Consider the following 22,863-nt stretch of genomic DNA (forward strand, 5'->3'; position numbering starts at 1 on the left):
GGGAAAGGCAAACACCACATTCAAGATTTATTGTAGACAAAACAAATGGGAATGTTCAAGATATGGCAATACATTTAAAACTGGTGACACCACAGGTTGAAATCATACCAGAGGAATAAAGGTGAAAGTTCCTCAGCCTAGAATTCTAGATCCTCCCCAATAGGGAATCCATGTACCTGTTGAGGTCTAGATCAAGCCTGTCCAACCCATGGCGAGGAATGGCTTTGAATGTGGCCCAACACATTTTTTTTTTTCATTCTCATCAGCTATCTTTACTGTTAGTGTATTTTATGTGTGGCCCAAGACAATTCTTCTTCCAGTGTGGCCCAGAGAAGCCAAAAGATTGAACAACCCTGGTCTAGAACCTATGCCTACTCGTTCTCCAGGTCATCTGGACCAGGAGCTACTGTTTGCTGATCTCATCTTCAGCATCAGTTTGTCTTTGCTCATCCATGATCCCCTATAACGTTGCAGGAGCACTTTACCTACCTTAAAAAAAAAATCCCTGGAGATTAAAAGTCTAGAAAATATCTTGGTTTAAATTCTGACTCTACCCCTCCTAGCAGTGTGTCTTTAAAAAGTTAAGTAGCCTTACTAAATTTGAGTTTCTTCATTTGTAAAATGGAGATGAGATCAACCTTACTGAGTTGTACAGAATAAAATTAAATGAGCTAATGAGTAAAACATTTATCACCTCCTGAGCACTCAGTACATGTCATATTTCCTCTTTCCTCCCATACTTTTTAATTTCTCACACTAGTTTACACAGTGTGAGAAAAAAGCTTCCAGTTCGAATATTTCTTTTTCTCCATCTCTGCCACTCTGCCCTATCTCTTCCCGATTATTCCATATATCTTTTCATTCCCCCCTGCTTTTAGTTCATACTTGGCCATAACCTACTCTAAACTTGCTCCCACACGTTCCCTCTCTGGCTTTCTCCTTGCCTCTACAGATCCAAGAGCAGAGCAGCCTAAATTTTAAAACACCCCATCTGAGTTCCCATTGTTCACCACATATAGTAACAGCGCAAGCTCATTGCTTTGTTACATGTCTCTCTCTCTCTCTCGCTGATTATCCTCAAAGACAGTCTTATTCATGGTTATCTCCAGAAACCATCACAGTAAGAAATTGTAAATAAGTATTAAAGAATTAAATGTGAATAACACAATTTTAGGAGCCACACAGAAAAACCCATCTTACTTCCAACTCCTGGAACTTAGTTCCACACTTCCTGGAACTTCTTTCTGGATTTTCTTTTAACTTCACATTTGTTGCTTGGCAGATATTAAGGAACTTGATAAATGTCATGAAAGAGGCAAACAAGGCAAACAATAGACTGTATCCTTTGTGTTCATTGTAAACAGTGACCCCCATTCTAACAACACTTTTGGCAAGGTAAGAATTTTGTTTTTTGTTTTTTGTTTTTTTTTTTTTTGAGACGGAATCTTGCTCTGTTGCCCAGGCTGGAGTGCAGTGGCACAATCTCGACTCACTGCAAGCTCTACCCCCCAGGTTCATGCCATTCTCCTGCCTCAGCCTCCTGAGTAGCTGGGACTACAGATGCCCACCACCACGCCCGGTTAATTTTTTGTTCTTTTAGTAGAGACAGAGTTTCACCATGTTAGCCAGGATGGTCTCAATCTCCTGACCTCATGATCTGCCCACCTCAGCCTCCCAAAGTGCTGAGATTACAGGCATGAGCCATTGCAATGTCCCATTATGTTCATGTAAAATAGAACTCTACCCACGTTGTGCAAGACGTAATACGTTAGACCATTTTCATGAGCATTTGCTACTTCTGCTCCACATGACAATGCCACAGTATCATGGAATACACTGTTTACCCATAGTCTTAACAGTTCTTATCTTTTCTTCATTGCATACTCCTTTGAGAAAAATGATGAACGTAAGGGAATGAAATATAAGGGAATGAAATCATGAGATAAAAATTAATGTCTCCTTGTTTTGACTTTAACTAGACTTTTGGGAAAACTCAAGCCTTTTATTTGCCATCTAAACTTGTGCCAAGCAAAAGCATAGCCTTTCTTTCTCATTCATACTTCTAACCATTCTTTATGCTAGTTCTTTTGACGTCTGTTACTTTTACAAAAATATCTCTGATTTTATTCCCTTCTCCAAGACAAAAGTTATCTACTTTAATGGAGTTTCTCCAGTAAACCTAAATTAAACAAATAAAACATTCAGAAAGGATTTGGAGAAATCAAAGGGTGATGGGCAAGTAAGTTTTTTATCTACAAAATGAAAAACTATTTAACACCTTAAATGAAAATTCAGTTTCTGAAAGTGGTCATAAGAAGTGTATTGTGGAATGGCATGTAAGAGAAATTTCAGACAGGATTTCCCTAGTGCAAATCTTCTTTTACTTTAGTTTTTATTAATCTACTTTTAGGGGTTTGATTTAGAAACAAAAAATATTTAAATGAGATGAAAACATTAGCATATTAATGCGCTATTCTGTAATGCACAGTAGCAGTTAGTTCAGTAACCACATAAAATCTAAACACTCACTAAACATCGATTTCTCTCTTGTTCAGTTGGGATAGAAATTTTTTATTAAAATCTGACATGTGGAGTAAAAAAAGAAATTTAGAAAATAAAAGAAGGAAAATAGTGAATTTCCTTTACAAAAGAAAGGCAAAGAAGATGTTGGTGGATTAAGGCTGCCATACAAATAATAAAAAAGAAATAATTGTAGAATCAAACAAGTTTTTAGAGATAGAAAAACCAGAAACAACTATAGTAAATAATCTTGATGGGAAGTTATCCACAAAGGAAAAAATAATTGAAAACAGTCTTCCTCTGAAAAGAGCAAACTAGCATTAAAGATAAAACCAGAACTGTAGGATTCCAGCTAACTGAAGTAGCTGCACAGATCCCATTTCTTTCATCCAGTTCCACTGTTCAAAGGTGTGTGTGTTGGGTGGGAAGACAGAGAAAGAAAGAAATAGAGAGACTGTCAATCCACAGTTAAATGAGCCTTCTGTCATAGACACTAATGAGGAGAGGCATGCAATGATATGTTATTGTTACTGCTACCGTGGAGTTAATCTATTTGGGAAATGTATTTCTATACAAATGATACAATCTGAATCAGACTCTGAAGGAACCTTCATAAGGGTATTTGGGAGACTAGGAAAAGAAATGGTCGTGTCATTTCTTCTAGTGTCTGACCTAGTGTTATCAGGGAAGGATTTAAGGAGAAGCTAAGCTATGAGCTGGACCCCTAAGAATAGAACTTGAGGCAGTCCAAGTTGGGGTGGACAAATAATGAGAAGAAGGATGAGATTTGAGGGGTAGTGAATATGTCAGTTTGCTTGGATAGAGTTATCTGGATGCCAGAAGAGGGATAAAAAATGAAACAGCTAAGTTGCGACTGGCTCATGATAAGTCTGGTCAATCTGTAGAGAGATGAAATTCTGATTACAATTAAAAATAACCTGTGTAGCCATCAATATGACTTATGTTCTATATCTCTGCTTTCTTGCTGATGAAGAAAAATCAGCATTTTTCTGATTCCTTTTATGTCTATATGCTTGGACAAGGGACTTTTTTATATCTAAAGTGCCAAATCTTTAAAAATGCCATTTTGCCAGAGAATCGCTTGAACCCGGGAGGCGGAGGTTGCAGTGAGCCAAGATCGCACCACCGCACTGCAGCCCGGGTGACGGTGTGAGACTCCGTCTCAAAAAAAAAAAAAACAATGCCATTTGGTGTTTCTCCCAAATGAAACTTTACCGTGGTACAAACATCACATAAATTTAGAATGCTAAATAAACCTGTGCTCATGAGAGCAGGGTAAGCCTCCTCCTTTGTAATGCTCCCTTTCAGGTCGGCAAGTTGATCAAAGAAGCTGCCGGGAAAAGCAATCTGAAGAGGGTGACCCTGGAGCTCGGAGGAAAGAGCCCTTGCATTGTGTTAGCTGATGCTGACTGTGAGTAGAAGCCACTTTGTTAACTTTTCATCCTTCATCGTTTTTGGTGTCTGATAATGCCAAAAGTGAACTGGAACTTTCAAAAAAAAAAAAAAAGTTTGCTTCTAACATCAAAGTGTAAGGAATTAGAGTCCAGAATTACTCTTGAAAATCTCTTAAATCATCCTAAAGTTATAACACATAGATAATAGGCATAATTTCTTCCTGGTTTAGAATAGATTGCTATCTCCTCAGCTGAACCCTAGATGATGTAAACATTTTGCATTTAAGTGCCATGGTGTATTTTTAAAATCCCGTATCAGTGATTATTAACATTTCATTGAGCCAATGAAATACTTCAGAATGGGATTTGGATTGAAACCAACTGAGAAGACAGCAGTTTCACATTCGCCCTCTCCCTTCACTCTGGGTCGTACACTCATTAAATGAAATGACCAGAGGAAAATTATACCTAAAATTTAATTATTTTTTTTCTAGTAAGTATAGTGAAGTTTATGTATATTAAACCTACAAATTTGATGTAACTCCACTATATAATATTTTAGGTTCATTCTGATTATATTACCAAATAGAATCTCCCAATTATTTCCTAAATAGAAGTTAATTAGGAGAAATGCATGGTCAAACATTCTTTTTACTTTCACAACTGCATAATCTGTTTGAGGCTGTAAATACAAGTGGTTCATGGAATTAGCCTATGTTGCTGTTTTGATCTTAAATGAAGTATTTTAGAACACACTACATTATGAAATAGTCTATAAACATGACAGGTTTCTAATTTTACTAAGACTGTCTGTAAACTGCTTCTGCTACAATTTAAGCAGATGTAATTAGTTCACAAAATAAATAATAATAATAACTAGTTGCTATAACATTGAATTGAATCTTCAGCATTTAGAAAATTAAAATGCAAAGAAAATTTTATTCTTGTTTAGAGTCTACTAATGAAGCAAACTATTTCTTCCTTTTAATGCACCTTTTATCACCTAAAATAAATAAGAATTTATAGGCACATATGAAATAATACAGTATACTTTAGATAAATTTTGAAAATGTCTTTGCTAGAATAAAATCATAAGGTGAGTGATTCTAAGTTTAGTGTTTTTTGTTATTTTTTAGTTATTTTTATTTTGTTTTTCTTTCCCACAAAGATCACATGGCACTCTACTCTATTGAGTAGAGTATTTAAGAATCTTTTGAAATTATTTAATTCAATAGAAATGTCAGGTTTATTTATTATCTGTTTAAAATCTGGGGCCTGAAAGAAATAATCTCAGTCATCTAATTGTATAAGTGGAGATATTTATATAAATCATTTCCAATGAGATTTGATCTCATGATGAAATCTACATTCTTGGTGATGTCCATATTAAAGTTGTAATCGTAACCACTATTTTTTCAGATTCTATATGTTGCTCTTTTTTCCATGGTAAATGGAGGATCAGAAAGATTAATTTGCTACCTGGCTGGTAGGAGGCAAACTATATTGAACCCATGTCTGACTCTACCACTTATAATTTTTCTTTATCTCCATGTGCGTCTGAGAAATATATAAAATACATAATTTTTAGAAAGTATATCTTTAATGTGAGTGTCTTCTTTGCAGTGGACAATGCTGTTGAATTTGCACACCATGGGGTATTCTACCACCAGGGCCAGTGTTGTATAGCCGCATCCAGGATTTTTGTGGAAGAATCAATTTATGATGAGTTTGTTCGAAGGAGTGTTGAGCGGGCTAAGAAGTATATCCTTGGAAATCCTCTGACCCCAGGAGTCACTCAAGGCCCTCAGGTAAGTAATAGAAAGGATAGCATTTTCAGGGCACAGGAATAAAGTATCCTCTTTAGACCTAGATTTTATTGAATAAGATTACTTCCTATCTGCACACCTTCCTAGGTAACAATGCTGTGCCAGTTTGGTGATTAAAAGCAATCTAACTCCCAATGATAATGGAATCATCCTGTTTTTGTGTTGCCCAGTTTTCATCCTAGAAACAGTTTACCAGTCATGCTGGGAATTAAATACATGAGGAAAAATAACAAATGTTCTAATTTTTTTGCTTTCCTCAATCTGCACACCTCTTGATTCCTATATACAGTTTTCTGTCCGCTTTGAAGTTCTTATACCTTCCTACCGTTTTTTCCTCCTCAATCCTTCATCTCAGCTGCCATCCTAAATCCTCTGCAAGTCATCAGTTACTCTGAGTCCCTAATGGCAGTATGGGGTCCTAAAAGGTCCTGAGTTTCCTTTGTGGCAAACTTTATTTCAGTTGTTAAAGCCCAATTATTCCCCTAGGCACTCAGTTTTCTTTGTAGACTTTATTATCAATAAAGGTCTCTCTCTCTCTTATCCAAAGATCACCTTTCCCTCTTCCTAGCATAGTTCTCTGTTCATTGTTTGTTTAAGCTTCTGGATCTCTGGTTGTGAATTTCTTCCTGCCCTTTGGGGTCTTGTTCCAGAGCAGTGATTCTAAACTAGGGGCAATTTTGCTCCCTTGCCCAGGGAACATTTGGCAATATTTAGGGACATTTTAAGTTGTCATTACCTTGGTGAGAAGGGATGGCTCTACAAGGATCTAGTGAGTAGAGGCCAGAGATGCTGCTAAACATCCTGCAATGTACAGGACAGCCCCATGACAAAGAATTATCTGGCCCAAAACTCCAACAGGACTACTGCCGAGATGTCCTGCTCTGGAGTCTAGACATTAAGCTTAGAGGCTCTATTCTTTCACAATAAAGGTTTTATGCTGTTGTGTGCTGTTAATTTGAAACCAAACACTATTCTTGACTCATTCACTAACCCAAAAGTAAATTCAATTAACTAAAAGTTAGTGAATGTTGCTATCAGCTAAAACTTGAGATGGGTACCTGGCAATGCCAAAAGGAACAAAGAGGACTTGATCCTGGACCTCATGGAGTTTACAGTCTAAGTAAGTTGGACAGTCTTGGATTTTTCTGTTCATCTCAAGACATCCAACTAGGAAAATCTTAGGACTTAGGCAGTGCCACATATTGAAATCGAAAAGCCTTAAAATAACTGGCAAGTGAGGTAATACTTTGTTTTATCTTAATCCCATTATATTTTGTATTTGTCTTTGAGTTTAATGAGTATGTAAAAGTAGTTGCCTTTTTTTCATATTTGGTATATGGATGCCAAGAGACACATTCAAATCAATTTTGACTTGGTCTCCCATTTCAAAAAAGGATGGAATTCTAAGTTTTTTCTTGTGATTATTTTTCTCTCTAAATATCCATTTATCTATCTAACTAAAAGTGAAGCACTTTTCTTATTTTATTGGTGGATTGGTAGAGGATTGATTAAATAGATAGATCTGAAGAGAAGAGAGAATACCTAAGATACCTAATTGTTGGGCAGTACTTTCCTCCATTAGGACATCTTCACAATTCACCAAAGACTCAAAAATTGAGCTGGAAGACCTCATTGGTTTTAAGCTAAGGATAAAATAGACTTAAAAATTCCTATTTGTAAGATTCTAACGTAAATAATCCAGTGATCTGATTAATATAAGAATTTAGTTTCTATAAATGAATAGATTTTTATCACAAGTTGCATTGAGTCAGTAGGATAGATAAGTAGGTATGTTAGAATTTGGAGAAACAAGACTAAAAAGCTCTGGGCTCCTTTACCATTAAATATTCATCTGTTGTTAGGAGAAAGAACTTATGCAAAGGGGACATTCATTCACTAAGCTTTAGCCTATTGCCTCATCCAGGGGTGGTTGAGTGAACTGAGGCTTTTAAATACAATTATACAATCTTCCTCATTAAATATAACATCAAAATGGTTATAGAAAAAATAATAGTCAAAGAGATTTGTTTTGGGGAAAAAAATTAAAGTTTAAAAAAAATTTGAGATTACAAATTTAAAGTATTTGGGGGTTAGAGCAATTACAAAATACATATGTGTGCTTTGTATATTTGTATTATATCTGTGCATTCATGTGTGTATATTTTTTCATATTTCAAGTGGTTTTCCTACTTGATTTTGTAGAAAAAAATGTATTGTCTTAAACTTGGAAAAATTAGTATTTTCATTTGAAAAAGAAATTGTGATATCCACATAAACTGTATTAAAATTATCACAGAATAGCACCCTATAATAATGTGGAAAGATGGACTTTTGAGTTACAGGCTGGATTTAAAATCCAACCTCCCTGAAACTACTGTCTTATGTGTAGAATGGGCATAGAAACCTCAATCTTCTGCAGTGCAATTGGATAATCTATAAAATGCATCCATCAGAGTGCTTGGTCCACATGCTCAAATGTCTAGTAAATAAATAAAAATTACATGCTTCCATTTATACCTATGGTGACAATTATCATACAGATCAATGACTTCTATATCTATTCATTGCTTTTGTTGATACATGGTTTCTGAATAATTTTAGAACATCTAAGTGCTTTTTCCCAATTCATCTTCTTTAACCCATTAAGCCTAAGGAATTAAAGAATTTACCCATTCAAACACATTAAAATGTTTCCTTTGAGACTGCTACAATATCATGACCTACCTATTACATTTCATAGACTAGCCCATAGGCCAATGGCCCATCACATAAAAGAGCCCCGGCTACATCCTAGCATTATTGAACAGTCCCTGGTGTCCAGAAAGAAGGTCAAGTTTATATATTGTCAATCTGATGCCTTCTGAAGAAAGTTTGTATTTGTGGTGAATCAAAATTAGCCAGAAAAAACTGACCAGTCCCTAAGTAGAGCTTAATTTTTTGTTTGTAGTCCCAAACTCCATCACAGTGTTCCTCAGTCTTTCCTGTGCCTGGGGATTCAGTAGATCTGAGGTGGGGTCAAAGAAGCACATTTGGCTATCAAATGATGCTGCAGCTGCTGGTTGTAGGACCACATTGTCACTAGCAAGGCACGGAATTACAAAGGCCTGTAGTTTTGTAAATTAGTGACCATCTAAGTTTTCCAACAAATAAGTCTTTTCAGCACTTTTCTCCAGTGTGTATGCAGGGATTGGATTGGCACTGGTTATTCAATGTGGTCACAGGCAGGAAATCATGATGACTTGGGAAATATATCTTGAAATAAAAACCAAATATCATGATGTTGAGGGCATAGTCAGATTAATATGTTCTAATAAGACAGAAAGCTTTATGTGGAGGTACATGGACCCTTGACTATTTATTGAGAAACTAGAATATCTTACCCAGGCAGGATTTATCTCACCCCACCCCTTATTCTGCTATTATTCAACCTATGTAGTAATTTAAATATTTCTTCTTAACACTACAATTTCCTTAATCTGCTAGAAATGAATGAATATTTTCCTTCTGAGATATTATATTAAATATTGCACTAAAGACCGTTGAGCAACATTGTACCAAATATTGTGCCAAATTTTAGAAAATAGTTTCTAGTTTCAAACAGTGCTTAATCTAGTTAGATGTGGGGGTTGGACTGTGTCCAGTTAGAAATAACTTTATGGAAGCCTTTTCTTGGCTTTGGAAGATAGAGAAGATTTGCAGAATCAGAGAAAGTGAAACATAAAATTTTCAAGTAGTGGGAAGTTAAACCTGCAAGAGCTTCCACCCTCCAACCCATCTTAGCTCCTAGATCTCCTGTTTTTCCTTTAATCCTTAACTCCTGCTACACCTGAGATAGGCAGCCCTCAGCAGTGACTTGGAATCCAAGAGTCACCCAGTCATTCAACATCACAAAATAGAAATTGAGACAAAAATTAGCCCCCGATTTCAGTGCTTGAAGGAAAGGTATGTGTTCCTGGTATTCACAACCACAACTCTGAACTCATTTATTTTCCTTTTAAAAATAGTGTTTAAATAAAAACCATTTAAGTTCTGTAATACCTGGCATCTATTTAGATGTGGCTCATTTAATAAAGCAGGATGGTGACGTTCAGGACAGGCCAGAATTCGAAGCAAACCTACCTACTGTCCCAGTGGGACCAGAACTGGGAAGGGTGCCCAGACTATGGTCAGAATGGGATCTCCAAGGGCATCAGACAGGTCAGATGGGGTGATTCAGAAATGGGGAGATCAAACAGAGGCTCAGGAGTCTTCTAAGAACAGTCTTAAAGCATCTGTTTCCCAACAGATCTAATTAAACCCAGTATCAAAATTCTCTTTTTCTCTTTTCCCTCCTTTCATTTCAGCCAGGACAATAGGTTCCAGGTAAATGTATTCAGATTAACAGGCATTTCTACCAGAGAGAATAAATGATGATTGTGTAAAAGGTTTTTATGTGTTTGCAGTGCTGAATGCTTTTCCTGTATAACTATAAAACAAATGTTAAATACAAATATCTATCTTCAAGAGATTTTTCCCTAAAAAGTCATGAGAAGAAAATGTATCCAAAGAATGAATCTGAGCCTCTGTTAGCTGTTTTTATTCAATATCTGGTTTAATTGCAATATTTTAGCATTTTGAAGCCTTTGTTAACAGGCCCAGTAATGTGTTATCTTTACAAGTGACTACGTTTTTTTCTTTTCATGTGATATTTTTCAAATAGATTGACAAGGAACAATATGATAAAATACTTGACCTCATTGAGAGTGGGAAGAAAGAAGGGGCCAAACTGGAATGTGGAGGAGGCCCGTGGGGGAATAAAGGCTACTTTGTCCAGCCCACGGTGTTCTCTAATGTTACAGATGAGATGCGCATTGCCAAAGAGGAGGTAAATGGTTTCATTCTGTTCTGTTCTTTTCGTTGCCATGTTTCGTCTGTATGTGTGTATACAAGTGTCCATTTAAAATTCCCAGCACTTTGGAACATCTTTCTCTGTTAATGTTACTCTTTATTCTGTTCTTGATAGAGATTTAAGTTATTTGTGATAGAGACTAAAAAATACTAAGGGATCCATGGGGCCAGCCACAGTTGTCCAGCCAACACAGTTCTGGATGCTTAACAATTTTTAGGTGCTGCATTCACAACTTTAAAAAAAATGAAAAAGAATCCTGTCATTTGCAGCAACAACCTGGAAAATTTATGTTCCATGAAATGTGACAGACGTCAAAGGACAAATACTGCATTATCTCACTTATATGTGGGATCTCAAAGAGTAGAACTCATAGAAGCAGAGATTGGAATGGTGGTTACCAGAGGCTTGGGGGAGTGGAGGATGAGGGTTGGGAAATGTTGGTCAAAGGATTCAAAATTTCAATTAGGAGGAATAAGTTCAAGAGAGTTATCATAAATATCCTGACTGTAATTAATAACAATGTATTATACACTTGAATATTGCTAAGAGAGTCAATTTTAAGTGTTCTCACCACAAAAGAGATAATTATATAGGTTCTACTTTCTGGTTCCATGTTTGCCCTATAGCCTTTTTCTATATAACAGCTATCCATGTATTTGAAAACAGCATTTGTCTCCTCTATCACTCCCTACCTTCTATGTGCTCTTGGTCATTTCATTCTTGCATATCTTGATTAATACCAGATAAGAGGTGGAAAACAATCTTCAATTAAGGAAACATTTATTGTGTTCCTATGATAGATTAATATATAAGAGAACTGCTAGCTTGCTACTTCAAAGTAGGAGCCTGGAGCTATGTGCTGTGTTCAATTAAAATTACGTAAAATATGAACACATTTATTAGAGTAGCAGCTGTGTATATGGTTCCTACATTCAAATATGATTCAATTTATAACGTTAAGATTTGCACTCAACCTCTATTGAACAGTAGCCCCTCCCTTCTGACACTTAAATCAGTGGTGAACACCAGAAAACCATTTGTCATTTCTGATTTTTGTCTCCCTTCATTCACATTTCTCAGAACATTCTGGTAATTTCAGAGGAGTCTTTATTTGATCTTAATAGATCAAATACAGGAGCTATATGGAAATTTTTTTTCCATATGGAAATACAGGAGCTTAATTTTAAAGAGAAAATCCAGTTGTTTTTCTTCTACCTGAGGCTGAGATACAGGGTGAATTGAGTTTGGGCTGCAGTAACCAGGGACTTAGTGAAAGCAAAAGAGTAATGTAGGCTAGAGTAAGCAAATTGTGATTTTTGTTTTCTGTCCTGCAGTTATAGCCATTACCAATGAACTCATGCTTTGATTAGAATAGGATAGTTTAGAATAGGATAAGCTCTTGCAGTAATGAACAATTCTGTTTGATATATTTAAGTTGCCTAAGACTTTGCTACAGAGTAGACTAAAAGTTCATGATGTTTCCCTAACTTGGCTAATTATGAAAAGTAATTAGTAATTATTCTACTGAGTATAGTAGAATAGTTAATATTTTACCAGTGGCATAGAGGTGTTTAAAGCATTATTATTATCAATCATTGCCTATTCATTTATCCAGTAGATTGCTTTCTGGGGCTTGTAATTATATGTAGTGACTTGGAAGATAAGAAAAACTAGAGAGTGAATTTAAAATATTCCCAAGTGAAAAAGAAATTCTGAAGTTAATGATTTGTTACACAATCATAAGTTCTTGAAAGCTTAATTCCAACATCTAGAAACTTATTATTGCCTTAATTATTTGTACCCTTTCTTCTTCCAAAGGAAATTTAACAACTGATAGTTAAACTGAAATTTTACTATCTGTTTTCACCTGCCATTTTTACAGTTAACTATTTGGATTCTCACACATAGGTTTGAGATGAGCAACAAAATCTTAATCAATTTAGGATAGTGTATAGGAAAAAAAAATCTACAATATCATTTTTCATTTTAACCTATTATTTTTACTTATTTATTTCTTGTGGTATAGATTTTTGGACCAGTGCAGCAAATCATGAAGTTTAAATCTTTAGATGACGTGATCAAAAGAGCAAACAATACTTTCTATGGCTTATCAGCAGGAGTCTTTACCAAAGACATTGATAAAGCCGTAACAATCTCCTCTGCTCTGCAGGCAGGAACAGTGTGGTAAGTCCAACCTAAGTAATGTAGTCGTTTCAGTAATAACCACATTAACAGATCACTACCTTGAACCTTTTCAGACTTGGATTTTTCATTTGGAATTACCTATCCTTCTCTAGAAAAGCAGTTGCTGCCTTGAAAAACAAACAACAGGCTGGGCGTGGTGGCTCATGTCTGTAATCCCAGCACTTTGGGTGGCTGAGGTGGGTGGATCACCTGAGGTCAGGAGTTTGAGACCAGCCTGGCCAACACGGTGAAACACCATGTCTACTAAAAAAAAACAAAAAGTAGCTGAGTGTGGTGCCTGTAATCCCAGCTACGTGGAGGATGAGGCAGGAGAATTGCTTGAGCCCGGGAGGCGGAGATTGTGGTTGCAGTGAGCCGAGATCATGCCATTGTATTGTACTCTAGCCTCGGCAACAAGAGCAAAACTCTGTCTCAAAAAAAAAAAAAAAAAAAAAGCTTTATTGGAAAAACTTTAGGGAGAGTATTTTCTTTAACTTTATCTAGCTTTTGAAATTGCTTACCAAAAATATTGTATTGATGTTTGGTAAACACAATATAAGAACTGCTAAGTAATTTCTGGGCACTTGGCACTGTGATGTATACAGGGAGGTAAAAGAATAAGTTCTGTTTAACCAATAAACAATACTTACTTGGTACCCTTGTGTATGCAAATATTTAATTCTTATATCAGCCTTCTTACTCTAGGAGTATTACAGATAATTGAAGTTATTTTTAAAAAATTGAATTTTGAAGATCCCCTCCCTCTCCCATTTTTGACCTAGTTTATATGTCTTATTTTTATACTTTAAGCAAGAGGATATAAACATGAAGTCTATGCCTCTCAAACTGTTGCATTCTATACTCAACCATCAGTCTCTAGACTATGTCTTTGGTCACTTTGGCCCCATTAGCCTCATTTTGGCCCCTCAGTCCTGGCAATAGCCCAAGGTTATTTTCCTTCCCAACACTAAGTCACACCTAGATTAGACCTATGCAGTATTTTTCTTTCTTTCTTTCTTTCTCTTTCTTTCTTCCTTCCTTCCTTTCTTTCTTTCTCTTTCTTTCTTTCTTTCTTTCTTTCTTCTTCTTTCTTTCTTCTTTCTTTCTTTCTTTCTTTCCTTCTTTCTCTCTTTCTTTTTCTTTCTCTCTCTTTCTTTCTTTCTCTCTCTCTCTCTTTCTTTCTTTTTCTCTTTCTGTCTCTCTCTCTCTTTCTCCTTCTCTCTTTCTCTCTCTCTTTCTCTTTCTCTCTTTATTTATTTATTTGATGGAGTCTCGCTCTGTCACCCAGTCTGGAGTGCAGTGGTGCAATATTGGGTCACTGCAACCTCTGCCTCCTGGGTTCAAGTGATTCTCCTGCCTCAGCCTCCCAAGTAGCTGGGACTACAGACATGCACCACCAAGCCCAGCTAATCTTTGTATTTTGTTTTATTCTTTTTTTAGTAGAGATGGGGTTTCACCATGTTGGCCAGGCTGGTCTCAAACTCCTGACCTCAAGTGATCCACCCGCCTTGGCCTCCCAAAGGGTTAGGATTACAGGCCTGAGCCACCATGCTGGCCTGGACCTATGCAATATTCTAAGGCTGTGGTTCTCAGCCCTGGCTGTTCGTTAGAACAATCTCGGGGGCTTTAAAAATGTATAAACAGATTTGGGGCCAGGGAGGGTGTACATTAACACAAATTATATCAATGCTATAGTTTGAATTTCTCCTCCAAAGCACATGTGGCAATTTAATTGCCATTGTAACAACAATAAGAAGTGGGCCTAATGGGAGACTCTTAAATAAAATTCAGCAAGTTCTTCTTGAATAGTCAGTATAGCTAGTGATAAATATAGAATTTGCCTATGATAAAAGCATTAATAAAATTCAGCATAGTTACTGTGTGTATGTATATTATCGCCATTTACTGAAGATATATATACCAAGTACTACAACAGGAATACGCTTCATGCAATCTTACGCATACCTTGAAACAATCCTATTAAATATTATCATCTCCACTTTACACATGAGGAAACACTTGCTTACAGATGACAGATAACATTTTGAACTCAAAGTTTTTGCCGAGTGAACATTTCTCAGTTCTCTGTTAATTCACAGTAAAAACAGTTTCATTTCTAGTCTACAGTAAAATGAGCAAACTTATTCTCTGCACTTTTTAACAAAGACAAATTTCAGGTTTTGTATTTTCGACTAGCAGAATGTTCCATGCTTGCTTGATGAAGCTTGTTATGACATCACCCCACTGAGGGTCTTGGGAATCCCCAATCAGGAATTTCCTCTATTAGGAAAAGCAGAGGGGACCATCTTGTTACTATATATCCTAGAAGATAATAATTTTCTGGCATTGTCCCAGACCTAATAGCTGCTTGGTGTTTTCAGGAAAATTATTGAACTCCAGAGTTGCAGTAATTTTACTCATAATTTCAAAGTAGGTATTTGATTTTGCAATTTAAAGGGCAGTTAAACAAATCTGAGACAATACTGCCTTTTATAAGTGTAAATTTATTAAAGGAATTATCCCTCCAGGATGAGAGACATAATTAAGAACTCTACGGTCCAGTGAGAATGTGGAACTTTGGAGACTGGGATAGTGTTTTAACAAAGAAAACATCTGAATGTTATCTCAGGATAAAAGTAATGACCAAAGTCTTCAAAGTATAATACAATTTATCTGGAAGCCACCCTGGCTTTTTTGTTTGTTTGATTGGTTGGTTGGTTTTCTAAATTTTTTTGTAGAGGCAAGGGTTTGCTGTGTTCCCCAGGCTGGTCTCAAACTCTTGGGCTCAAGTGATCCTCCTGCCTCAGTCTCCAGCTACTAACCCAGGCTCTGGAAGCCACATTGTTGTCCACCTATTAAAATAGCATGAAGGGAGAGAAAAGTATAAACATAAATCTCCTTTAAAAAGTGTTTTTCTCTTGTGTATAATGAGAATCATATACGTAATTAGATTTTGCTAATTTTGGCCACCAGTAAATTTAAAGCTAAACATATTGTTTATGGTCTGCAAAACTGCATTCTAATTTTCCCTATCTTGATCTTCTATTGTAATTTTTTGTTGGACTCTAATTACTCCCATTCATGTAATTATGTTTGTTTATACAAGTATCTTTAAACACTTTATGAAACATGACAGGGAATAAATAATAATTAAACCCAACTCCTGCTAAGGCCTCTGTTTAGCAATTTATTTAACCAATTAATGGGGAAAAAATTAACTGAGTAATATGATACATATTACAATTGCAAAAGAAAATTGATTCTAGCCTGTTAAGTACAGAAACATCAAGAGAATTACAAGCTGATCCATATATAGGCAGTAATGAATACCGATCCAACAACTTCTAGCTTTTAGCAAACCATATCCTTCCCCCTACAGCATAGTGACTATTCTATCTTTTGTAAATTCAGACTACCATTTCTCAGGGACACAATGTACGACCAAAATGGCTGTCCACATATGCAGTTGCACTATTCTATTTGTTTCTAGGTAGTGTGTATCCATATATGTCTGCATTCTAATTTATAGTGCTGCTTTTTATATCAAGATGAGTATGTTATATTGAAATTAATGGAGTTTGTAAGGAGCTTTCTAAATTTCTAAAACTGCCATAAAGGGGTTTTTTTTTCACACATTAGCGTTGTCTATAATGCACTTTTCTTTCTCTTCAGGGTGAATTGCTATGGCGTGGTAAGTGCCCAGTGTCCCTTTGGTGGATTCAAGATGTCTGGAAATGGACGAGAACTGTAAGAATAACATTCTATTAAGATAAATATTTACTTTTATAAAAATGATTTTCATTCCCAGGGAATTAACTCATAGTTTTCACCTTAAATAAAACCTGCCTCTGTTCTTTCCTGGAGATTCACAGCACCAAATAGCTTATAAAATGTTGGATCTACTCCATAGTGCAAAAGGTGATTGCAGAAGGCAACATAATTTACTAAGTTCCTACTATATTTTAGGGACTATATTAAGCAACTTACATTGGTGATTGTAATGTTGCTTGCTTTTACAATTGCTTGCTGTATATATGAATGTAATCCATTTGGGAAACATTTCCAGAAAAGAGGTGGAAGCTATGAATTGGTGATTGTAAGAAAGGTGCAAATGTAAACACTGTGGTTATTTGAATAAACCATTTAAATAAGTAAATTAGGTGACTTATGTAAAGGAAATTTCAGTGTAAGAGGAATGATTCCCATTTGTTGAGATATTATTGATGTAGACTTTAAAATTTTTAATTACCATAAGGAGTTATTTTTAGTACTAAAATTTAAACCTAAAATGAAATTTGAGGAAAACATGTTTTATAGTAGTGACTAGATTAAGATATTTATATATAAATGCATTTATGAAATTTCAGTTACTTTTGAAACCAGGGTATATAGACTTTTTAAGAATGCACATATATATGTAAATACAGAAAGTAGTGGCAATATGCTTAGTTAATTCTAAGCAATTTTAGTCATTTTATTTCTTAAAACTTTTTATATGTATTAATGTAAACATTTATGAAGAAAAAATAGAAACCTTATAGTATCAAACAGATTGTAAACTTGCTCGTTTTATGATTAGCAAGTGAAAATGTGTCTTTCTCAATTTCTAAACACATTAAATAGTTGAGTACCCTACTCTAATGAATCAGCAAAATTATAAGGAGACAAATATCTCTGGGGAGTCAGTGAAATGGGAAAATTATAAAATGACCAGTCTACTCTCTTAATATGTTTTCATTCATTAAGCACTTGCTATGTGTAAGGTCCTAGGAACCCCGGAGACATAACACTGAGTTCCATCCTTTACATAACTGTGGTGGCAGGGGAAATATGTAAAAAGACATGTGAAATAACCTACATACACTATGAAATAAGTAGTAATACACTGGGTCTCCATATCCTGTGGAGATAGAGAAACAATTGAAGTACAGAGCAAAGTATTGAAGAAAACCTAGACACTACCAGAGTGTAAGAGTCAGGATGGCATCTCTCTAACCATCGCTACTTTCATCCGTCAGACAAGGCCAAGGATTGTGAGTGTGGACAAGAGTGGAAGAAGCAAATAGATCTTTTAACCTCTATTCTATGCTTAAGATTCTATAGTTCTGACCCCAGTGGAAATCCAGCGGTTGAAAACTTAATGGCAGTTATGGAGAAGAAAACTTCTCTGAACAGAAGAGACGAAACTTCCTCTAGGGCAGAAAGCAAGTGTAGGATATCAATTAGCAGAGAAGAGGGCTTTCTTGCATGGAACATTACATGTTGTATGTTGAGGGGCTAGTTAATTTGGTTGATTGGTGTGGATTTATGGGGATGAAAAACATGATTTCAGAGTTACATATGATACAGATTAAGAAGTCCTGCACTTAAGAAATTTGACTTAGATTTTATTAGTGGAGTAGTGAAAAGCCATGGATATATTTAGAATGTTGCTAAGGTAGAACAAAAGATTAGCCCATCAAAAATGCATGGCGTAGCTGAGAAAACATTACTGGTGTCTGACCAGCTGAATTTGATTCCTGATTCTGCCACTTGCCAACCATGCACCCCAGTTCAAGCTACCTAACTTCTGAGCCTCTACTTTCTCATATTTCATGGAGATGTTCCCATTCCACTTAAGATGGAATGAGAGTTCTTGTGAGAGTTAAATGACATACTGAATATTAAATCCCTAGCCACATAACTGCCACAAAATGTAAATTCAACAAATGGGTTTCTTCCTTCCCTAGTTTCTTCTCTGTCTATTACTGGAGAATCTCTTGGCAAAACTACTTTGTACAAAAAGTAAGAACAAAGGTTGGATTTCTTTGAAGGGCAGTTGGTTCCTTGCTGGCCTGGTTATCTAACAACACATTTCACTGAGAACATTGAAGATAAAATAATCAAAAGGAAAGCAGGACTAAAGTAGACCAAATATGTCAATTTTGTTGAACATAATTTGGTCAGACTTTAAGGTGAAGACATAAAGAAATCACATAAGAGGAGGACTGAAAACAGGAATCAACCATCAATAATTTCCTAAAAATCTAGAACGTGGGTATAGATGATTTCTTTCAAATACAAAAGACAAAGTTGTGTGTATATTTTTTTTACTTCGAAAATTCAACTTGAGAATGCTACAGTTAAAGTCTACCTGAAACCAAATTTGGTGAACTTAATAAACAAGTCATTTGCTGCAAGATGTTCCAAGAGTTACAAGTTATTACTCAGGTGATGACCTCAAATGACTCCCAAGAGTTAATTTACAAATTTTCCTCAACAATAGAAAGACAGAATTGATCAGTTGAGAACAGCGTCCTCAAAGAGCCAAAAATGGTGTTATGTGGACCCCAATGTGTTTGAAGGTGATACAGAGTATGCAAACCTTGATTTTGCATCTCTGATCGTAGTGTTGGCACTGGGATTAGTTAAAAGACAGAAATTTCTCCCTTTGTGTAATTGTACTCAGTTTCACTTAGGTTAGCATAGATCCTTTAAAACTTTGCTAGTGTGCCATTTTAAACTTCATTGGCTCTCAGCACTTCACATGATATTTTTTTCCTGCTGTTCCATAGAAAAGGGGAGCAAGGAAGTGTAAACTAATGGTTGTATAGTGAGAACACAAATGAATTTTTTTTCTTGAGGATATTTACCAAGTCTGTTCAGCAAACAGTTCTTCTGTGCCTACTTAATTAGTGCCAGTCTCAATCCTGGGTACAGAGAGGAAATCAGATGTAATGTGGTACTAGTACCTTTTTTTTTTTTTAACAGTGTGGACCCTGGAGAAGAAGCATAGGTTGATATCACTTGCAAGTTTATTACCAATAAACAAATCTATGTAAGGTTGAAGGGGCCTCTATGCCAGTATGCTTGTTTGTAATATCGGGTCACATTATTTCCAAACACTTATTACCAGTGCCAACTCAGGCTTCACTCGAGACCTACTAAATCAGAATCAGTACTTGAATAAGGTCCCAGGTGATTTCTACATTGAAGCTTTTAGAAGTATACAAACAGTAACTCACAGACACAGTAAGATGAAGAGAAATCCAAGCAGATGTTTGGGGCTATGTCGTAGATACAGTATCGGCATAGGAATCCTAAGGAGCAGGACATGTTTCAGCCTGAATATGACAATAATCCCACTTATTACTCTCCTGAGAGCTTCAAGTGTCTATGTAACCCAAAACACAATGGAAAACCTATTGGTGAAAGTCATGGGTTGATTGATTTAACCCTGAGATAAAATACTTATTAAAATATTATCTTTTAATGGGTTTCAGACAGTTGAGGCTAAGCCCTTTAATTACTTTAAGGAACATGCTCACTGAAGCTTTTGAAAGGTATTTTCAAAAGCTTAATTGCCCAAGAAAATAATCAGTGTAAGAGTATTAGGTTTCCCAGCAGAAAATGATGTCTTCTACATACCTGTCTATATCACAAGAAGGGAGGGGTAAAAAAGGATCAAGATCTTATTCTTTTGTAAGCCTACATGTGCATGAGTGTTATGATTTTGAGACTACTCTTACATACATGTAATTTGATCCTCTCATCAAAACAATATAGAGAATAACTGAGCCCAGTCTTTTTAGTCATCTCTTCAACAAGGGGTAAATCAGTTAGTTTCTAAACCTGGTGGGAGGTCCCCATAAACCTGATAACAAGGTCCCAGAGTCCAAACTGATTGACTCGGGTTAATTCCTGATCATTTGGGTTGAACTTAAGAGTTATACAGGAAAATGGTGGGGGATAGAGGAGGTTGTATAAAGGGGAAAAACCAAGAACTACAAAAAAGCCCAAGAGCCTGAATTTAGACCAATCTATCATCTTCCTCCTCTTAAAAGAAAACAACAACAAAAAAAACTTCAAACAACAAAGGTCAGGTTTTTGTTTTGCCAAGAATCAAAAGATTTTGCTGAAACTACTGCTGCAAAATATTTTGTTTCAAGCCATGTTAGGGCACCTTAGACTAAAAATGAAACCATGTTCAATTTCTATCCCCTTCCCACTTCTGTGACAATCACACATGGTGAATACAAGCTCTACTCTAGTTCTACAGTAAAACTACAGCAAAACTGTAGAACTAGAGTAGAGCTTGTAGTGATCATATATTGCTACTTCTCCTCTTGTCCTATGTCCATCTTATTTCAATCTAAACTAGAAATGACAAAATTCTTGTTGGGTTGAATTGTCTTTTGAGTAGTTTTAGAGCTTTTTGTTTTCTTTTCATTTTCCCAAGATGACATTGTTGCATCTGCCGTTAGAGTTTTTAAAATCAAGTAGAATAATGCCAAAAGGGGACTATTTCTGTGAGAAATCAACTGACAGTACATGATTATTTAAAATGAAAATTTTAAAGAAAATTTTCCCCACAAGGGAATCTGTGTAAGACCAGAAAGCTTACGATTGGCTAGCTACTATATGAGATGCTCTGTACACAAGAAATACTTTCTATTGTCCCTAGCCAGTAAAACAAGAACAAACTTGAACAAACATGAACTATAGCATATTTATACTGCTGTGCTAAACGGTGTTTGTTGGTATGTTTTTCTTCTCTCTAGGGGGGAGTACGGTTTCCATGAATACACAGAGGTCAAAACAGTCACAGTGAAAATCTCTCAGAAGAACTCATAAAGAAAATACAAGAATGGAGAGAAGCTCTTCAATAGCTAAGCATCTCCTACAGTCACTAATATAGTAGATTTTAAAGACAAAATTTTTCTTTTCTTGATTTTTTAAAACATAAGCTAAATCATATTAGTATTAATACTACCCATAGAAAACTTGACATGTAGCTTGTTCTGAAAGAATTATTTGCCTTCTGAAATGTGACCCCCAAGTCCTGTCCTAAATAAAAAAGACAAATTTGGATGTATGATCTCTCTAGCTTTGCCATAGTTGTGTGATTTTTCTTTGTAGCTGCTTTTCCAGGATAATCATTTTATAGAAAGGGAACAGTTGCGTTTAGCTTCTTTCCCTTAGCGACTCTTTGAAGTACTTAACATACATGTTAACTGCAGAGTAAATTGCTCTGTTCCCAGTAGTTATAAAGTCCTTGGACTGTTTTGAAAAGTTTCCTAGGATGTCATGTCTGCTTGTCAAATGAAATAATCCCTGTAATATGTAGCTGTAAACTGAATATAAAGCTTAATAAAAACAACCTTGCATGATTCTTGTTACTTTTGAATTTTTTAAGTACAAGTTTTGGTTACAGTGATTTCTTCTTGTCACTTAAAAACAGTATTAAACTGAGCATAAAGCTACATTTAAAAGTAAAAGTCTAATCCACCCATTCTCAAATGCATAAAGAAACATGTTGTATTTTCCAGAAGAATTCTTGAAATCAATACATTTTATTTGAAATAGATGGCCTCAGTCCTTCAGTAAGCAATTATTGAGTTCCTACAAAGTTTTGGATGTGTTAAGTGTTGTAGAAAAGAGGTGAATAATGAGTGGTCCATTATCCGAAGATCTTTAATTTGGTGGTTAATAATAACACAATCCCTGTACCACAGAAAGGAGGGGTCATTTAAAAATGAGGATTTTACAAACTTGCAGTGACTTGTAGAAGTGGCCATGATGAAGGCTAACTGAGGGAATTGGGAATGGCCTCAGGTAGGAAATTTAACTGAGCATAAACCTTAATAATGAGCAACTTTGCAATGAATAAAAGGGAAAGAGGTTCAACAAAATTTATTGGGACATGTTCCATTGAAAAAACATTTGGAAAAATTATATACAATGTATTTTCCTCTCTTGGAATTTCAAATTGCACATCGGCAGCATATGATAGGTTCTGAGAAGTCCTGCAACCTTTTTCGTTTTAATAGGGCCCTTTTTTTTCCAAATTAGCAGAGACCTTGCCTCCCTTCCCTCACCTCCTCAGTTACCACCAATTAACATTAAGAAACCCATGCTGAGCTGGATACAGTGGCTCACTCCTGTAATCCCAGCACTGTGGGAGGCCACAGCAGGTGGATCAGTTGAGCCCAGGAGTTTGAGACCAGTCTGGGCAATGGGCTAAAACCCCTCTTTATTAAAAAAGAAAACA

General features: G+C 35.8%; 1 protein-coding gene across 1 annotated transcript in view; it reads left to right on the plus strand.

Annotated features, from left to right (window-relative positions):
• Positions 1 to 21,983, plus strand: part of ALDH1A1 (aldehyde dehydrogenase 1 family member A1) — a 60,149-nt gene extending 38,166 nt beyond the window's left edge. Inside the window, exons 8-13 of the mRNA XM_033237095.1 lie at positions 3,850 to 3,952; positions 5,559 to 5,743; positions 10,461 to 10,625; positions 12,676 to 12,833; positions 16,506 to 16,580; positions 21,374 to 21,983. Of these exons, the coding sequence (XP_033092986.1) occupies positions 3,850 to 3,952; positions 5,559 to 5,743; positions 10,461 to 10,625; positions 12,676 to 12,833; positions 16,506 to 16,580; positions 21,374 to 21,446 (759 nt within the window). The 3' untranslated portion in view covers positions 21,447 to 21,983. The remainder of the gene's footprint in view (positions 1 to 3,849; positions 3,953 to 5,558; positions 5,744 to 10,460; positions 10,626 to 12,675; positions 12,834 to 16,505; positions 16,581 to 21,373) is intronic.
• The last annotated feature ends 880 nt before the right edge of the window (positions 21,984 to 22,863 follow it).

Source organism: Trachypithecus francoisi, unplaced genomic scaffold (genome assembly GCF_009764315.1).
Source record: "Trachypithecus francoisi isolate TF-2019V2 unplaced genomic scaffold, Tfra_2.0 Lachesis_group16, whole genome shotgun sequence".
Classification (NCBI taxonomy): domain Eukaryota; kingdom Metazoa; phylum Chordata; class Mammalia; order Primates; family Cercopithecidae; genus Trachypithecus; species Trachypithecus francoisi.